Here is a 19,835-nt window from a genome sequence, read left to right as displayed (position 1 = left end):
GTTGCATTGCGCCTGTCGGACTCCGGCCTGTATTGAACTCTATAAATGTGTGCAAAAGTTTCCAATCCCTCCTTCTAATTGAACTCCTTCATCGATTAGTCATCCATTGGTTAGGGTTCTCCCATGATGAATATTCTAAAAATAAATAGATAACACAGTCATGTTTTACACTTATAGAAGGTAGGAGGTAGACACGCGCAATGTAATGCTAAAAATAGAACAATAGGTGCAGATAATTATTATAGTTATGGTTAGGGTGGAGAGTTCCAATCAAGAATTGCTTAAGATCTGTTCCAGCTCACAGAAGTATTCCTCCATCTGCAGTAGAAACATACTGACAATAGTGCACAACACAAAACCTCTAACTCACTTAGTCCGAATGCACAGCTCCAATGGTGGGGTCAATGCATCCTCCACCAACGACCCTCTCCCCTCTGCATTGTCTGTGGGAGTATCTATTACTTTAGCTGAGATTTGCACATCTCTCAACGTACCTATAGTCAGTCGTATGGCCTCGTTCTGGTTAGCCAGACCATCGTAATAATGTAAGTCAATTCTCCTTTGGAGTCTCCTGTATGTGCATGAAGACTTAAATTGGTAAGGAATGATCGACCATTGCACTGCGTACAACTATACAATAGACAACAAACATTACAGTCGAACAATTTACTAATATACACATATTATTACTTCGAATACCAATGATTCTTTCGCCAATTCATCTATAAGTATAAGCACATTTCAATAGCCTTTACCAAGCCTTTACCATGAAGACTTAAATTGTAAAGTTACATTGTACAAAGTAAAGTTACAGAGGGACTTCAAAACTTACAGATTCTCAAGCAGCGATCTTTGATGAGAGAACAGCACTGAGAAGTGGCTCTCGCTGCAGATCACCCATATAGGATAGACAGGGTCCTTGTAGTTACTCCCAACCTGTAGGGGGAGGGTGGGTGTCGTGAGTAAATGATAGGAGTCCTGTATCCTTCTCAATTGTCACAAAAATTAAATTATCATTGATAGGCGTCTTCTGCATGGCCACATACCAATTGATACATAGAATATACATAGAATATTCAACCATGGAATCATCAAAAGAGAACTCACTATTTTCGTTAAACTTAGAACTCAGAGAGTGGTTAACTCACCGGTATAGAACAGAAAACCGTATATATAACATGATTACCAAATAAATGTGCCATTCCAAAGGAACCACTAACAAAGTTAATGGTCTAGATTGTAGCAGTTCAATCAATAAATTAATTAATCAATTAATACTTGCAGATCAGTTGGCACCCAATTAACTCTGACCTACTCCCTAACCTCCTTTGTTGCCCAGGTCCACCTCCCTGTCAAAGACGTTAGACACTGCATGCCACCCCAGTTAGTAGCAAGTTAACCAACTCCTGTGTGTGTGGGAAGGGGCAGTGATGTTTTGGTTAGGTATGTCACACGCCTAGGAAACAGAATAGAGGTGATACGTATCAACTTATAATTACTGGTATAGGATTCGAGTATAGGTATTGATTTCACTCTGTGGTTATGCAGCTTTAGGGCATCTATATATACGCATGTGATAAAAGCATTCCATGTATGTAGAGTGTTTCTATTGTCGGTTTCCTAAGCTTGTGGCCAAAGAGAATGCAAGTGTGTGCATTTCAGGAGGTTGTAAACATTGGCAGCACCAGTAGAGCTTACTTCTCAAAATTAATCAGCATTCTCTTAAATCCTAACCCTATAGCTAATTCCATCGTAATAATTCAGGAATCTTATAATTCCATCGTAGGTTGTACCTTGTACGGTTTGCAATGCTACACCCATTTCATTAGTGGGTTCTTGCAGATGAAAGACAGCTGCCTCCAACTTATGTAATAGTGGTATATCCAGGGGCGTAGCTACCATTGTTTCCTGGTTGCCCAGAAACCCCCCCAGGAGCTGCTGAGAAAATTGGGCAGGGCTCCCTATAATTGAAATCATGCAGCCCTGCCCATCTTTTCACACGTGGCTGCAAATCAATAATCAGAGCAGCACCTAGTTGGGCGGAGCCCGACCGTCCCTGACGGGAGGTCGGGTTGCAAGCCTATCTGGGATTTGTTCTAGCGCCACTATAGTGGCGCCCTATCAGATTGCAGCATTTTCCACGTGGCTTGGTTACACTTCCGCTTGCATCTAGTTGCAAAACCGCATGCAGTATTGCTGTGCCATCCTGTGGTTTACAACGTCATCAAGTCGGTTAACACCCACCTGAGAATAATAATATTCATAGCAGTACTACATAATGCGCAGAACAAATTCCAGATAGGCTTGCAACCCGACCTCCCGTCAGGGACGGTCGGGCTCCGCCCAACTAAGCAGCACCGTGAAGCGTTTCACTTTGGCTTTGTCTCAGCTAGTTAGTCTCAGCTAGCTAGCTACCTCAAACAAAGAAGACCAAGACTTAAGTTCTAGATCTAGTATCAATCCTGAATGCTCCAGTATTCTCAGACTCAGCTCTAAGCACAACTTTATTCAGGAAGTGTACAAGTTTAGAACAATCTCAGCCACATGAAACCTCTCAGGTAAATGACATTTAATTGTTGCTCAGCTAGACTAGCAATACACAATTGGCACCTGCATGCCTAGTATGTTACGTCTATAGCTAGCTAGCTTCTCACAAACATGTAAAAAAAGTCATGAACAATAGTCAATAACAGTAGGTGTGCCCCAATCAAGAGGGTGTGGTACCGGAAGTGGGCCTGGCAAAAAATTTCGCGGCGCTATCGCGCCGCTGATTTTTCTGCAGAAACCCCTGTCTCAAAAGTCTGGCTACGCCCCTGTATATCTGCCATCGCTTGGCTTAATTAAAACTTTCTCAGTAGTTGATTGAGGCACACTGCGAGTGAGTAGGGCACTGGTGTTCTTGAGCTCATCAACAGTTTTGCTCACATATCTTAAGATAAAACCAACCACTCTTGGAATCGTGCTCCTGCTGCTGCTTGGAAGTACCCTGAAGGAATAGGAATACATATTATTATTAAAAATCCACCAAATAAAAGGCATTGATTATCATGAAATTGAGGTTGCTAGAGAAATCAAGTATCCTGTAGACGGGCAAGTTGGCAGGGGAATGAAATTTGTTGTATTCAGCTATTGTTTCACTGTGTTATATGAATGAGCGCTTACAGAAGAAACAATCAACGCTTCAATCATTTGGTTGCTATTTGCACATTTTAAGGTCTGTATGCATGTACAATGGGACTTCAAGTCAACCATGACCACTAGTTGTATAAGGAAACACACAGTGTGCATGTGGGCATTGTAGCAGTCAACACACCTGAAATCCTCTAGTATTTTATGTACATGTAATAATTTACAAGGAAAGAACCAGGGAATGCACCTCTTAAAAAACAGTTTAAAGAGACCTAGCTGTTTTACTTCCATAGTAAAACATGCAGTAATTGCATGTGATGTCATGCACAGACAAAGATTAAATTCCTCGTACCTGAGCGACATTCCTCAAGTGCACACAGTATAGACAGAAGTTCCTGCTCTTTAATGAGCTATCTGTACCTGAATGTTTCTTTACTTAACACACAATTAGTGTCATTAACAACAATATATTTCCACACAAATTCCAAATTCAATATTATTATATTAATGATACTACTAGAGTTATTCTACATGAACTTACCCTTTCAGCGATGCAATCAGGCTGGTGGGTGTGCATTGATTTCCTGGGCCCGTCTTCAGTAGATAACTTAATAATAATCGTGTAAATGCTGAGATGAGTTCGGTGAACCCATATTATAATCCCTAATACAAACACTGATGCACTGTGTAAACAACACTAACTTGTGTGTGTATGATCGATTATTTCACATAGTACACAGTTGAGAGCGTTGTGTATGATCAAATAGCAAATTATAATATGACCTAAAAATACCACGGAAACAATGATGAAGCGAGGTATACGGTAGTGTGTTTGTGTGTCTGTGTTGTGTGTGTGTCTGTGTAGACTGCTACAGCTGCTCAAGGATGAATCAAGTGCAAGTAAAAGTTTCTATAGGCTTCTAGTCATGTTTACTTGGATTTTAATTCGTAGATTTGCAAAATAATGCTTCGTTCTCGAGTTATGCCTAGTTTTGCTTACTTGGAATGCCATTGCAGCCTTTTCAGAACAGTACGTAGCCAAACTTGTTTACCGAATGTTGCTACTCTACTTAGTAGTTAGCTCTGCACTAGAACGCTAGCTATTGGTAGTTGGAAGAGTGAGAAGAAAGCTGCAAGGCTCTGATCTGCAGCAACCATAGATAGCCTCGATATCAAACCACCCTCGAAACTCGCTTTTTCCCCCAGCGGCCTGAAATCGAGTCGATCCTCTCACCGAAGAAATCGAGTTGATAAAACACATCGAGTCGATCCTTACCAGATGAAATCAAGTTGTATAACAATACAGTAGAACCTCGATTATCCGGCCCTCCATTATCCGGAACCTCGATTATCCGGCTTGGCAGTTTTCTTTTTATCAGATTAAATAATTCAGAAAATGGGCGTGTCCCTAAAATGCGCATGCGCGTTGCAGCTGTTACCATGGAGACATGCCTGCTTATCTTCTGCGCATGCGCAGACAACCATGCGGCACTGCTGTTTATCAATAAAGTGGGTGGATCAAGGCGTGGTTTATCTATTCGATTATCCGGCATATTCACTTATCCGGCCTGCTTCTGGAACCAAGGTGTCCGGATAATCGAGGTTCTACTGTAACATCGAGTCGATCCCTACCAGATAAAGTCGAGTTGATAAAACAAATCGAGTTTGATTTTTGGGACACCAACACACCGCTGTTTCACAGCAATGAAAAGTCGGCACTTAGTTAATCTAGTTGTAGTACAAGATAATGACAAGATAGTACATTCCTGCAAACCACAGGTCTATGGAAGTGGTTGCTGACTTTAGAGCATTCCTTTGGGAAAGGGGGATTCTAAATATGTAAACAATTTGACCATACAGGAAGTACAGAGTCTGTGCTTTCCATTTATGGTAGTTTCATAAAAATTGAGCGATCACAGCAGAAGCTGTATTGGCTTGTACAAGTACATGATTGTGGTCAGCATGTAAAGTATGTCCAGCAAAGAAGCGCTCCTGTGGACAGATGTGTTTTGCAGAACTAGTAACTAGCAGCCATTGAAAAGGTAAGCATTGAGGTACAGCTGATAGGTAAATTGAAATACCCTACTTTTTTGTAAGCTTGTTAGAACTATTTGAAAAGTTACATTATTTTGTTGACATGTTGTCTGTACATGATTATTATGTAGATATCAATAGACAATGTAGGCATCAATTCTCAGGGTTCTTCTTTCGTCTCTTGACAGGTAGAGGTCTGCACACGATGTTAGACGGTGCTATATGTACAAAATGTTGTTTCATCATACATCTTAGTCGCTCGACGCCATTCGTGATGTTGCTGTACGAGCGCTTCAAGTTGTTGAAGTACGCATGGATGCTCTCTGCCCCTTGCTCTCCCATAAGCCCTAGTCCCAACTTCCACTCACCCAGCCAGTCAACCACATGCTTCTCCAGCATGTGCATTTTGGGTATGACCGTTGAATGAGGAAAATGCTCTCGGTAAAATGCCATGAACATAGTGATGTGAGTTCCTATGGACAAAGGTGCATAGTCATTTTTTGCTATAATGTACATTGTATAATTTACTTAGGGCAGCAATTTCCTCCTGTGAGATCTTGCTCTGGTTATACAGCGTGTCACAGTTGTGGAATAGAGCAAATACAACAGAAAACTTCCGTTGGATCTTCTCAGCTCTTTGCCGGATTGAAGGGCTGTAATTGCTTGCTGCCAATACAACGGCATTACAGAGAAGCACCGTGTTCTCAGGCTGTAAAAACGAAGTAAGCTGTATACATGTATGAAATTATTCCGTCGTACCCTGAGAGTTAGGTGGACGTGATTTCCAACAAATGTTCCCCCGTAATAAGACTGCCTTCTCACGTTGAAACCCTCTAGAGTAGCATCTAAGAATTTAACGACTGGACCATCCTCTCTCTTGAACTCAGACTTTGAGATGGTTTCATCCAGTTTGGTCCACTCCGTATCCTAAATCATGTGTATAACTAAAGTAGTTGTTTTATAGTGTATACTTTAATTAATGCACACCAGTTTCTTTGCAGTGGTGGCTTTCTCTTCAAGTTCTGAGCGAAGGGCTTGCAGCTGTGGGTCATCCTCTTCCGGATCCTCACCCTCTTCAGATTGACCGAACACAACAAGTAGAGCCACCAAGTCGTTGAGGTGATCAATTTCTTCGTTTACCCTAAATCGATCATTACACAAGCAATCATATACATAAAACCCTAACCCTAACCCTAACCCTAACCCTAACCCATTAACACATGGTATTTTGTATCGCCATTTTGAAACAAAAGGCTCACCATACTTATCCACTAATTATAATTGTGTTACAATATCCCCCTTCCACCCACACATATATACAGGTGTATGGGACGCTCTCTCTTCAAGAGTACAGTGAGTCTGGTGATTCCGCTGGTCATCTTCTTCTTCCAATTGGACAAGGGTCGCACTCAGTACGACCGACTGTTTCGTTGTGTGGTGGTGGACACTTACTCCCTCAATAAGCCCCTCTACACGACTGTGGTCACCAGGAACAATGATAGATAGATAGATAGCATTCAGTTCTTGTATTAATAAGTTTTGCATAATACATAAAAATTGAGCACTGCACATTGCAAAATTAAAATACATAATGATGTTATATACTGCATATAATTATAGACATAGTCTTTTGGTGATCTGCATGGTGACTTCAATTATCTTGCATGTATCTTCAAAGATATTATGTTCTTGTATCTTGTGCGTTTACTACCAGACATTTCCCTATGAAATAATTAATTTGACATACATATAGGGTGTATAAATTGAAGCCTTACCACGGTACTCTTCTTGTATCTTGTCAGCAAGGTTCCTATGATCCAGATGCCTTATAGCGTCCACCAAATCGGCCACACAACACTCACTATTTTCCAGCCAATACCTCAGCATGTCTGAAAAGTACTGACTCACGTTATGTTGCTCAATTCTTAGACCGTCAGTGAAATCAGGGCTTATACCCAGTGCTAGTGCAAACTGTTGCCATTGAGCTGTGCAACAACCTAGAATTCGGAAAAGGCCACGTACTGTGTACACAAGATCTGATCGGGGTGGGGAGAGGGTATGATTTTGAGAGATTGTATACAAATGGTCCTGTAAAAAGTATGTATAACACAATCCTTATTACTGAGCTAAAACTGTGAAACATAAGATGCTCAAGAGCATTTACCCTGCGCGTTGAGCTTCATTGCACGCGCACAGAAGTAAATATAAACTTTTACCGTACAATGACCTTATTATAATTATGAGTGAATCTATGCAACGATTAGATCGACTAAAAAAAAGTGTTTTTTGTCGCCTTCGAATCACCTACAAGATTCAATTCTTTTTCCAACTACTGTCTCATTAGCTGTTGAAGCAGTCCGTGAAAGTGTCTAGTTCACTCAAACAGCTATTTTTGTGTCTACACACACACACCGATCACTCTACCCCTACTGAGCGCTGCACACACACGAGGTAAAATTACGAACGCTCTGTTATTGTACTTTTACACTGATAATAACAATGGCAATGACAATACTAATAATTCTCAACTTACTGATTTTTCCACTCTCAATGTCTCTAGAGAGGTTGCCCTTGGCTATGGCCGGAAATCTCAGAGCCTCAATGATGACCTCTGTACACAGTCTCCTGTCATCAGTGCCAGTGTGTGCGTGAGTGGAGAGGAATCGATCCAGCACTCGAGTGAAACAGTTCTCAGGAGTGGCCACTCGGCTCTCAATGCAGTCAAGCTCTTTAGGGGGCACTCCAAGATGCACTCCTAGTGACCTCCATTGCGCAGCCAGCGGTCTTAAGTCTTTGACCAAATGTCTCAAATCTAAAAATGACAAAATCTAATGCAATGCAAAAAACATGACTCTAGGTTTGGAATTGAATAAGTTTATCCACATAGGAAAGGGTCTCATAAAATTATAGGCAATATTACCTTACAAAGGCTAAAAAAAAATCTAATGCAACGCAAAAAACATGACCAATTGGATTGATCCACAGGAGAAAGGGTCACACATAGGGTGCTCCTCATGAACTACTTATTGTTAATACCCTTTCTTACCGACTTTAAGTTTAAGCAGTTCATCTTCCATAGCTCGCTTTAGTTTGGAGGGCAATGTAACTTGAAGCGTTTGTAAAAAATGACCATCCAGAGAGACAGTTTTCCCAGTTCTAGCTTCTTGTCTTCTCCTAGTGACTTCAGGGATCTTCCAAATGAATATTCCATCGTAACTGGCTGCTTGAAGTGTTTGTAATAGCAGAGATACCTCACTGAGTCCATCTTGTAGCTGGATAATTGCTGACTCAGCTTTGACCATAGCATCTGTTACTGGTTGTAGTCGTGACTGCACCTCAGATCGAATTTTGCTAATTTCCGACTTCAGAGCGTCTGTTTTGTTGTCTATTAAGGCAATTTGGTGCTCAAGAGATTGCTTTATTTCTTTGTTGGCCATTTTCAGTTCATTGTGATATGTGGGGTACTCCTTTGCATGCTTCGTTAGTTCCTTGATGGTACCCTGCAGCAGAGTATTATAATTATACGCGAGTACTTAATTATCATAGCAAATACCTTGTAGGTGCATCCCAAGTCTTTGTAGTCGCATTCTTTTACTCGGTGAGTGCACACTGTTTTAGTATGATAGAGCATCTGTGAGGGGAGTGGGTAAAGATCATTAACTAATGTATTCGTGCATGCATGCATGTGATCAATTTTACTGTACAGAGACATGCCCCAAGTGTCGCCACTCCAAGGAAATGAGATGGTTGAAAGGTGGTTGAAAAATGCACTAATGAATCTACATCGTATTTTTATCCCTATGACAATGAAATCAGAACTGACCTCTCTCCTAGATAACCTCTCCCCACACCCATTGGGGCAGTAGTCTAGTGCCATCTCACACTCCTTCTGAATGTGAACCTGTGTGTTTGGGAATCGTAATCATTAGTTGGGGATTCTAAATGGCTATAGATAGCTATGGTGTTTTTCTTTGAGATTAAAGAAGCACAGTGAATAACTTACGTCTTCATTGAGGGTGTGTTGTCCACACCATCGGCAAGTGATCGGGCTGAAGTTGCATTTATTGTTGAGGTGGTCCTGTAATTGACTCCTAATCAGTTCCTCTTTACAGCTGTATATTGAGTTGGGGCATTGTACTGATCCAAACTTGCACGAATTCTTATGCTCCTACAGAATTCCAGAAACAACAAACATGTCTTACAATGTATAAGTTATTACCTGCGGCGCCACGGGTTACAATAGTCTGTCTGTTTGTGGTTCTGGGTCTGTTCAAAAGTGGTGCGTTTCCAACATCGATATACTTTTATAGCCTCAACATAAGTTAAGTATTCATTGGATCCTAGTACATTGCTAGCCTCGATCCCAGGCCGCACTTTCTCGAAGATTGGGCCTGGTATCGACTGCTGCTTGCGCATGTGCTAACCTTCCGCCGGTATCTGGAGGATTCGGATAACGTTTATGGTCAGTAAAACAATGACGTCACAACGAACGGACGTGGACTGAAGGAAGTAGATAGAAGGTTCGATTGAAGGCTTCTAGCCTGTCTGATAGTATTCTGACAGCTACCCTTAGCCTGCTATGTTAACAAAAGACTCACAGCCAGCAACAGTGTGGATGACAATCGTCTGAACGGAGTGAAAGCTGACAAAAGCCTATATGGACAGGCCACGCCCATCTAATACTAACTTTGGTGAAAGCCTACTATATGTACTGCTACCAGAAAGAAAATGGCTGTACAACAAACCTACAGCTCTGTCTCTAGCTAGCTAGCTATATAACTCTGTGTATGACTTTTTCAATGATATTTTCCACTAAATTCAGTATTATAATTATTTTACGGACAAAATATCCAATAATTTCGCACATGTCAGTAGCAGGCCTTTTCTTCAGGGGAGGCCAGTGAAGGAGACTATTACATTGCATGCATCTGACATCACGTAATTATAAATGAGGATTACTCATTGTGCAGTACTGTAGCATTATTACCTGATAGAACCTGCTCTCCCCCTCCCAGGGACAGGACTGGTTCAGGCACTTGAGGGTGGTGTTCCGAAGCTCGTACTCCACTGCCTTGTCTCGGAAACAGTTGGCCACGCAGGATAAACAGATGAACTTCTTCTGGGCTCTGCAGAAAATGAAATGATAGTGGATGACAGTCAATGACACATCATCATGAATAATGATTTACCTCTCAACATAGGAATTGTAACACTTGCTACAGAGTCTGTCTCCACAATCACATTGGTATGGATCGTGAAACACATACTCTTGACAGCTTACACACAATAGTGTACTCATCAGTTTGTTTGCTAACGCTACAGTACGGCTTGATAGAAATGGAGTGGCTTGCGAGTCTAAGTTCTCCAGACCCTATTTTTAATTTAAATTGGAGCTGGTGCAAGACTACCTGAGTTCTAAGCGACTGCACTAGACGTGTCCACTAAATACACTAGCTGTAGCGCACTATCATTTAAACGCCAGCTGGGCTGAACGCAATTTTTAGGGTTTCTAAAAGATGCACCACTCAGAAGTGGAACACATGAATTTTTTTCTGTGGTACATGTACATAACAAACGTCGGGCTAGGTTTTACTAACAAAGCTCTGACAAACCCCTCCCCTTCTCCCGGGAGAAAGGGACTGGCAAGCTGCCGTGTTGAGAGTTGTCCCAGTGCATGAAGAAAGTCACAAGAATGTAAACGTCACAAATACTCATGTGCCACCGCCCACACGTTTAACTACACGACCGTATTACTGCACAAAATATTATCGGCCTCGAGTATAACTACATTACTGGCAGTCTGTTATCGAGGCTGAAATGATATCACCCACGCATTACGCATTTTGTGCTAATTGCATTCCAACGGGACAACTCTCAACACGGCAAACTTGCCAGTCCCCAGAGCCCAGAGCGAAGGGAGTGGTTTCCAGCCTAGGCCCAGCTAGCTAGCTAGGCGGAGATTGAAGGAACCGGGGTGTAGTGAGGGCTATTGGTACATGGTAGGTGCATTATATATAGTTAATACAGCAGTCTTACCTCTCAACATAGGAGGTGTAGCACTTGCTACAGAGTCTGTCTCCACAGTCACACTGGTAGGGATCGTGGAACACGTACTCTTGACAGCTTACACACACTAGTGTACTCATCACTTTTGCTAACACTTACTTACAGCTTGATATAATTCTGCAGAACTGTGAGTGCCATTTTTAATTTTATAAAAACACTCCTATTTCCATTTCCTCAATAAGCGGAAGTGTATAAATAATTACTGTCATTTCTTTGTGCCTTTAGAGGTAGCCTCGATTCCAGGCCGATTAAAATACGTATTTTAATCGGCCTTGAATCGAGGCTACTTTAGAGGTCACTGCAGGAGGCTGGACATGCGTCATCCATAGTCATCAATAGTCATAAATAATCTCATGAATACGCTTAAAACGTCGATCCTGCTGAGTCAGCATTCTTGCTTGTATCTTTCTTGTATCATTACCTGTTAGTTAGTAGTTTAACAATATGATTACTATACCTGCTACATCAAGACAGGAGTAAAAAACAAAGGTAAGTGCAGCAACAACTCGATGTTTGTGAAATCTAAGTTTCTGGCTCATTGCTTCTAGTATGACTATGCCTACCGTAAAACCTCGATTTAATTAAGGCGACACTTTTAAATAATTACGTTTTGTTAGTACACAAAAAAAATGAATTTATATAGTGCTATAAAATTATGGGCGAAATGTCCAAGTGTCTAGAGATTTTACGGTACTCAGTTTTTAGTTTCACTGGGTATTTTTAGCATCATTTACTACTAGCTATATGATGGAGTGCTAAAATTGACCTGGTTAGCCAGGCCATCGTAATAATGTAAGTCAAATCTCCTTTGGAGTCTCCTGTATGTGCATGAGGACTTAAATTGTTAGGAATGATTGAACCATTGTACTACTTACAACTATACAATAGACAACAAACAGTACGGTCAACAATTTACTATACACATATTTTGAATATCATGACTCTTTCACCAATTCTTGTATACAAGCACATTTCAATAGACTTCACCATGAATAGAAAAGTTACAGACGGACTTCAAAACTTACAGATTCTCAAGCAGCGATCTTTGATGAGAGAACAGCACTGAGAAGTGGCTCTCGCTGCAGACACCCATATAGGATAGACAGGGTCCTTGTAGTTACTCCCAACCTCCTGTAGGGGGAGGGTGGGTGTCGTGAGTAAATGATAGGAGTCCTGTATCCTTCTCAATTGTAATATAGACAAAAATTAAATTATCATTGATTATTTGTCTTCTGCATGGCCACATACCAATTGATACATAGAATATACATTGGGTTTTCAACCATGGAACCATCAAAAGAGAACTCACTATTTTCGTTAAACTTAGAACTCAGAGAGTGGTTAACTCACCGGTATAGAACAGAAAACCGTATATATAACATGATTACCAAATAAATGTGCCATTCCAAAGGAACCACTAACAAAGTTAATGGTCTAGATTGTAGCAGTTCAATCAATAAATTAATTAATCAATTAATACTTGCAGATCAGTTGGCACCCAATTAACTCTGACCTACTCCCTAACCTCCTTTGTTGCCCAGGTCCACCTCCCTGTCAAAGACGTTAGACACTGCATGCCACCCCAGTTAGTAGCAAGTTAACCAACTCCTGTGTGTGTGTATATAGGGAAGGGGCAGTGATGTTTTGGTTAGGTATGTCACACGCCTAGGAAATAGAATAGAGGTGATACGTATCAACTTATAATTACTGGTATAGGATTCGAGTATAGGTATTGATTTCACTCTGTGGTTATGCAGCTTTAGGGCATCTATATATACGCATGTGATAAAAGCATTCCATATATATATCTATAGTCAGTCGTATGGCCTCGTCCTGGTTAGCCAGACCATCGTAATAATGTAAACTCCTTTGGAGTTTCCTGTATGTGCATGAAGACTTAAATTGGTAAGGAATGATCGACCATTGTACTGCGTACAACTATACAATAGACAACAAACATTACAGTCGAACAATTTACTAATATACACATATTACTTCGAATACCAATGATTCTTTCGCCAATTCATCTATAATTATAAGCACATTTCAATAGCCTTTACCATGAAGACTTAAATTGTAAAGTTACATTGTACAAAGTAAAGTTACAGAGGGACTTCAAAACTTACAGATTCTCAAGCAGCGATCTTTGATGAGAGAACAGCACTGAGAAGTGGCTCTCGCTGCAGATCACCCATATAGGATAGACAGGGTCCTTGTAGTTACTCCCAACCTGTAGGGGGAGGGTGGGTGTCGTGAGTAAATGATAGGAGTCCTGTATCCTTCTCAATTGTAATATAGACAAAAATTAAATTATCATTGATAGGCGTCTTCTGCATGGCCACATACCAATTGATACATAGAATATACATTGGGTTTTCAACCATGGAATCATCAAAAGAGAACTCACTATTTTCGTTAAACTTAGAGCTCAGAGAGTGGTTAACTCACCGGTATAGAACAGAAAGAAAACCATATATATAACATGATTACCAAATAAATGTGCCATTCCAAAGGAACCACTAACAAAGTTAATGGTCTAGATTGTAGCAGTTCAATTAATCAATTCAATTAATTAATTAATCAATTAATACTTGCAGATCAGTTGGCACCCAATGAACTCTGACCTACTCCCTAACCTCCTTTGTTGCCCAGGTCCACCTCCCTGTCAAAGACGTTAGACACTGCATGCCACCCCAGTTAGTAGCAAGTTAACCAACTCCTGTGTGTGTGTATATAGGGAAGGGGCAATGATGTTTTGGTTAGGTATGTCACACGCCTAGGAAATAGAATGGAGGTGATACGTATCAACTTATAATTACTGGTATAGGGTATTGATTTCACTCTGTGGTTATACGTAGCTTTAGGGCATCTATATATACGTATGTGATAAAAGCATTCCATGTATGTAGAGTGTTTCTATTGTCGGTTTCCTAAGCTTGTGGCCAAAGAGAATGCAAGTGTGTGTTGTAAACATTGGCAGCACCAGTAGAGCTTACTTCTCAGCATTCTCTTAAATCCTAACCCTATAGCTAATTCCATCGTAATAATTCAGGAATCTTATAATTCCATCGTAGGTCGTACCTTGTACGGTTTGCAACGCTACACCCATTTCATTAGTGGGTTCTTGCAGATGAAAGACAGCTGCCTCTAACTTATGTAATAGTGGTATATCTGCCATCGCTTGGCTTAATTAAAACTTTCTCAGTAGTTGATTGAGGCACACTGCGAGTGAGTAGGGCACTGGTGTTCTTGAGCTCATCAACAGTTTTGCTCACATATCTTAAGATAAAACCACTCTTGGAATCGTGTTCCTGCTGCTGCTTGGAAGTACCCTGAAGGAATAGGAAAACATATTATTATTAGCTAAAATCCACCAAATAAAAGGCATTGATTATCATGAAATTGAGTTTGCTAGAGAAATCAAGTATCCTGTAGACGGGCAAGTTGGTAGGGGAATGAAATTTGTTGTATTCAGCTATTGTTTCACTGTGTTATATGAACGAGCGCTTACAGAAGAAACAATCAACGCTTCAATCATTTGGTTGCTATTTGCACATTTTAAGGTCTGTATGCATGTTCAATGGGACTTCAAGTCAACCATGACCATTAGTTGTGTAAGGAAACACACAGTGTGCATGCGGGCATTGTAGCAGTCAACACACCTGAAATCCTCTAGTATTTTATGTACATGTATAATTTACAAGGGAAAGAACCAGGGAATGCACCTCTAAAAACCAGTTTAAAGAGACCTAGCTGTTTTACTTCCGTAGTAAAACATGCAGTAATTGCATGTGATGTCACAGACAAAGATTAAATTCCTCGTGCCTGAGCGACATTCCTCCAGTGCACACAGTATAGACAGAAGTTCCTGCTCTTTAATTGTTACTGTCAGTGTTTTTACTGTACACATTCTTTAGGATGTGCACTTTACATCTAGAATTGCGTATATCCTATGCTGTTATTGTTATAAAGTAAAAACTCTCCATGCACATAGAGAGATAGATTCGTGCTTGTTTTTGCTATGGTCAGCCTACTACTTACATCTGGAAATCCCCTCGGTACTCCATATAGAGCTATATATACCGTATAGCGCGAAATTTTCGAGGGGCTTAATTTTCGTGGATTTCGTGGGTTAGCAATCCTACACGAAAATTAAGTCCACAAAAATCGTTCTTTACCTGCTATAACGTGCAAGATTTAAAGGCGTGGCTTCTGGTAAGCAGTCATTCCGCAAACATTGTGCAACGAAAATACTTTTAGAGGCCAATCCACGAAATATAAGTGCCTCGAAAATTTCGCGCTATACGGTACTTACGTGATGTTACGATCACAAATTGCTCTCTATATAATTATATACACATGTGCTAGATCAGAACAAGCATTTATATTAAACGCAACTGTAACGGTTACGGCAAACAAGCCTAGTCCAATTTCTAACCAATAAGTAACTCAATATTCCCTCACACTAAAAATACAAGAAGGATTATAATTTAAGCATTATTTTTATCTCCAGAAATTATATGATAAGTGAATTTAACACGTATATAGAAGATCTACATTGCTTGTAAAATTAATGTGAAAAACAAAAAGTTTGTATCGCATGCTTTCAAATACGTACTATTCATTGGTTAGTCCAGTGGTGTTGACTTTGCATTTAAGGAACAAGGTATCGTCCTTGACGTAGGAGACGTTGTCAAGAACAGAAACGAGGGCGAATGTGGGACAACCTGAGGCAACGTTTATCTCATTGCGTGGTCTCTGGAATGATGAGGAGGTTGGTTCAGGACGGAATGACTGGACAACGTCCCGCTGCTTGTTCTGGTCCACCAGGGTCGGAGTGACTGCCTGTCTGAATGGCCAGGGGAGAAGGGCATCGTACTCTCCTCGCATTAGGGTGATAAAGAACGACAAGTGAGTGCCCTTTCCAGTACCATCGCCATTCATGTAGAGTCTCAGGCAGAGCTTGTATCCATGGCGACTCGTATAGAATGGAGCGGAGTACAAAGATACAGTTTTCCCAGTTCTAGCTTCGTTTCTTCTTCGCAATACTTCGGGGATCTTCCAAATGAATGTTCCATCGTAACTGGCTGCTTGAAGTGTTTGCAATAGCAGAGATACCTCACTGAGTCCATCTTGTAGTCGGATAATTGCTGACTCAGCTTTTACCACAGCATCTGTTACTGGTTGCAGTCGTGACTGCACCTCAGAGCGAATTTTGCTAATTTCAGGTTTCAGATCATCTGTTTTGGTGTCTATTAAGGCAATTTGGTGGTCAAGAGATTGCTTCATTTCTTTGTAAGCCATTTTCAGTAGTTGGTTGTGATATGCGGGGTACTCCTTTAAATGCTTCGTTAGTTCCTTGATGGTACCCTGCAGACGAATAAGAGCATATAATTGTATGACAAAATACATAAAGCTTAGTGAATATGAAAAATTACTGTACGTATGTGAGAATGTACCTTGTAGGTGCACCCCAAGTCTTTGTAGTCGCATTCCCTTACTTGGTGAGTGCACACTGTTTTAGTATGCTTGAGCATCTGTGGGGAGTAGGTAAAGATCATTAATAATAATTGGTCACATACAGCAGGAAATCATAGATGTGTATCTATTATGACTCACCTCTCTCCTAGGTAACCTCTCTCCACACCCATTGGAGCAGTAGTCTAGTGCCATCTCACACCCTTTTTGAATGTGAATCTGTGTGTTTGAAAATCATGACGCATAGTTTGGATTTCAATAGTAAGCGTACATGTAATAGTTGTACCGTAGATATATCTAGAGTGTGGTACGACAGGCGGGTGCAGCTCAAGCAATTAGCTTCTGATTACACTCAGCAATAACACACAATGTGGGCAGGGTGTGGGCGGATAATTAGTTAATAATTATTTTATCGGACAGAAAAAAATAATTATTTTGGAAATTGTCCAGGTATAATTGGAACAGATTTTTATAGAGCATGTGAAGTGTCCGGAATAATTAGCAGCTGCATGCGAGCTAGCTAAGTTTAATAGAACAGTGGACGATTGCACTAGCTATCTAAAACTAGCTACTCAAAGCTATCTAACTGTAGCTATCTAAGTCTTACTTGCCGTCTATGAATATAACTCAACTTTTCAAGGTATTGTCCGGATATTTAGAACATATGTAATATTAAAGCACTGGAGTATCCGTTGTATTAGAACAATGAAAATTGCCCAAAAGAGTGTCCGGGGTAATTAGAAGTGTCCAATAAATTAGTAGATATACGGTAATTTAAATGTGGTTTGTCATAGTCATACCATGAATATCTCCATAGAACTGTAAGAACACATTACGTATAACTTACGTCTTCATTGAGGGTGTGTTGTCCACACCATCGACAAGTGATCGGGTTGAAGTTGCATTTATTGTTGAGGTGGTCCTGTAATTGACTTCTAATCAGTTCCTCTTTACAGCCGTATATTGAGTTGGGGCATTGTACTGCTCCAAACTTGCATGACTTCTTATGCTCCTACAGAAAATAGAACAACAAATACAGTGATTTCTGCTTCTTCGGTTGAGTATGGGATACAGTATATAATCATATTCATTGGTTACTACCAATCTAAAGAGCAGTTGTATAAATTAATTGATGATAGCTACCCTAGCTGATGATAGCTAGTATCAGTGCTGTTGTAGTTGGTCAGCTCCTTGACTGAACACATGACAATAACTAGAGCACTAAAGTGCAAACCCTCGGCTGGTGACGTGACATGATTATAAAGAAACCAGAAGAGCCAGTGCATGACAGTATTAATATGTAGTAATGAATATCATGTATGACTTATTAAACTGTCTAGCACAGCAACTCAAGAGCTAAACCAGACTGGAGGAATGCTGAAACATTTTTAGAACAGGGTTTTATATGCACTGTGGACTAGGATCACAGCAAAGAAGCCTGGAGTCTCATGCAGAGAAGTATGGCTCCTGGAGTAGGATCCCAGAGTCAGCTCGGAGACAAACCAGACACAATTCTAGCTTTCTATTGTATCGACCCTTTTCCACAAACAATCAGTAATTATTGGCTTATGTTTCGAATAGCCGCATCTAGCTGGTTTATGTTTTAAATAATAGCCGCGTTTAGTAGTACGCAAAAAGCTTCTTAGGCTTAGTTCGCCTTTCTGCGAAACAAAGACTTCTTTGCAAAATCTGCCAAATTTTAAGCTTTAGTTTTAATGCTACAAGTTTCCCTACTTACAAATTGTGATGCCTAAATCACCAGGTAAGCCAAACTGAGCGACAAACACGCACACACACAGACTAGACTACTGTAACCGAGGTCGCCTACGCGCCTCGGGTTAATTATATTCTCACCAGCTTTCATTCATATGCAAAAAAGCATGTGATGTTATGATCGAGAAACCTTTCAGCCAGTGATAATTTTCTGTAAGACAATGAATTATTAAGGGTACACTCTCTAACTAAGAGCACTAGTACCAACACATGGTATGTCTAGCTAACATAATTGTTTTGCCTATCATGGCATGATGTTGACAGTATTTAACACAGCTAGTATTTGTGATACAACTCTATTATTGCTTGTTGCAGTTATCATCATGATGTGTAATCATCAACTCAAACCTGATAAAACCTGCTCTCTCCCTCCCAGGGACAGGATTGATTCAGGCACTTGAGGGTGGTGTTCCGAAGCTCGTACTCCGCTGCCTTGTCTCGGAAACAGTTGGTTACAATGTTTTCTTCATCACAGGACGAGCAAATACATTTCTTGAGACCGCTACAGAATATGAAAAGCCATTTAATAATAAGTCGTTTATTACTAAAAGCATGAATCTCAATGGAAAATCCCTGCTACCTCTCAACATAAGAGTTGTAACACTTGCTACACAGTCTGTCTCCACAATCACACTGATAGGGATCGTGAAACACATACTCTTGACAGCTTACACACACTAGTGTAGACATGGATCTACTCATTGACTTTAAAGTAGCAGTATTAAAGCACTTGATCTATTACAAACTATCTGTGTTGTAGAGACTCACTGGATGGGTAGAAGCTCTTCTTGTAGCTATTATACTCATTCTGATTGATACTTGATACTTTTATAGCTTGCTATAGCTAGCTAGAGGCCACCTATCCTATCCAGCTTATCTAGCTTGGCCTATCCAATCCAGCTTATCCAGCTTGACTTGTAAAAACTTGCTCTACTTGTATGTATTCCAGGAGCATTTGGTAATCATTTTCTAATCTAAAAATAGCTAACTGCATGTGCAAAAGCCAAATAATGTTATTCATTGTGTTGTGTAACCATGAATAAAATTAAGTGAACAACTTCAATTAACCTCTCCCAACTCCCAGATTGATGTTTCACATAAATTATTTTGAAACTGTTCTATCTCTGCAGGGAAAGGCCACATCTGAAAACTGGCTGGACGCTCTCGCTGGATTTCTTGTTTCCACGCCTTTTGGTATTTCCCTCAGCCAATCTTAGCAACTTTTCAATTGCAAGTGTTTATGTAGGACTTTATTATAGCTATGTATATGGCATTGTGATACGCTTCAATGCTTAATTCAAACTTATTTTTATACTACACTCAAAAGAATAAAGAATAAAAAATAAAAATAAAAA

At 40.4% G+C, this 19,835-nt stretch overlaps 1 protein-coding gene across 5 annotated transcripts; it reads right to left on the bottom strand.

Moving 5' to 3' along the window:
- Positions 1 to 494: 494 nt before the first annotated feature.
- Positions 495 to 19,436, bottom strand: LOC135347529 (TNF receptor-associated factor 2-like). Of its 5 annotated transcripts, XM_064545559.1 has the most exons (20): positions 19,061 to 19,436; positions 18,829 to 18,982; positions 17,555 to 17,719; positions 8,987 to 9,064; positions 8,717 to 8,794; positions 8,210 to 8,663; positions 7,697 to 7,975; positions 6,939 to 7,199; positions 6,752 to 6,885; positions 6,474 to 6,640; positions 6,151 to 6,304; positions 5,923 to 6,090; positions 5,692 to 5,872; positions 4,130 to 5,636; positions 3,671 to 3,736; positions 2,359 to 2,986; positions 1,794 to 2,031; positions 1,324 to 1,406; positions 833 to 936; positions 495 to 571 (listed from the first exon to the last, which is right to left on the bottom strand). In XM_064545559.1, the coding sequence occupies exons 1-9, from the start codon at positions 19,180 to 19,182 to the stop codon at positions 6,845 to 6,847; spliced, it is 1,632 nt and encodes a 543-aa protein (XP_064401629.1). In that variant the 5' UTR covers positions 19,183 to 19,436; the 3' UTR covers positions 495 to 571; positions 833 to 936; positions 1,324 to 1,406; positions 1,794 to 2,031; positions 2,359 to 2,986; positions 3,671 to 3,736; positions 4,130 to 5,636; positions 5,692 to 5,872; positions 5,923 to 6,090; positions 6,151 to 6,304; positions 6,474 to 6,640; positions 6,752 to 6,844. The 5 variants fall into 5 exon arrangements, with proteins under 5 accessions (XP_064401629.1, XP_064401628.1, XP_064401627.1 ...); XM_064545558.1 differs by having other exon boundaries at positions 3,671 to 5,636; positions 6,423 to 6,640; XM_064545557.1 differs by having other exon boundaries at positions 3,671 to 5,636.
- Between the last annotated feature and the right edge of the window lie 399 nt (positions 19,437 to 19,835).

Source organism: Halichondria panicea, chromosome 14 (genome assembly GCF_963675165.1).
Source record: "Halichondria panicea chromosome 14, odHalPani1.1, whole genome shotgun sequence".
Lineage (NCBI taxonomy): Eukaryota > Metazoa > Porifera > Demospongiae > Suberitida > Halichondriidae > Halichondria > Halichondria panicea.
Note: the sequence above shows the minus strand (reverse complement) of the source record. Positions and strands in the feature narration are given on the sequence as shown.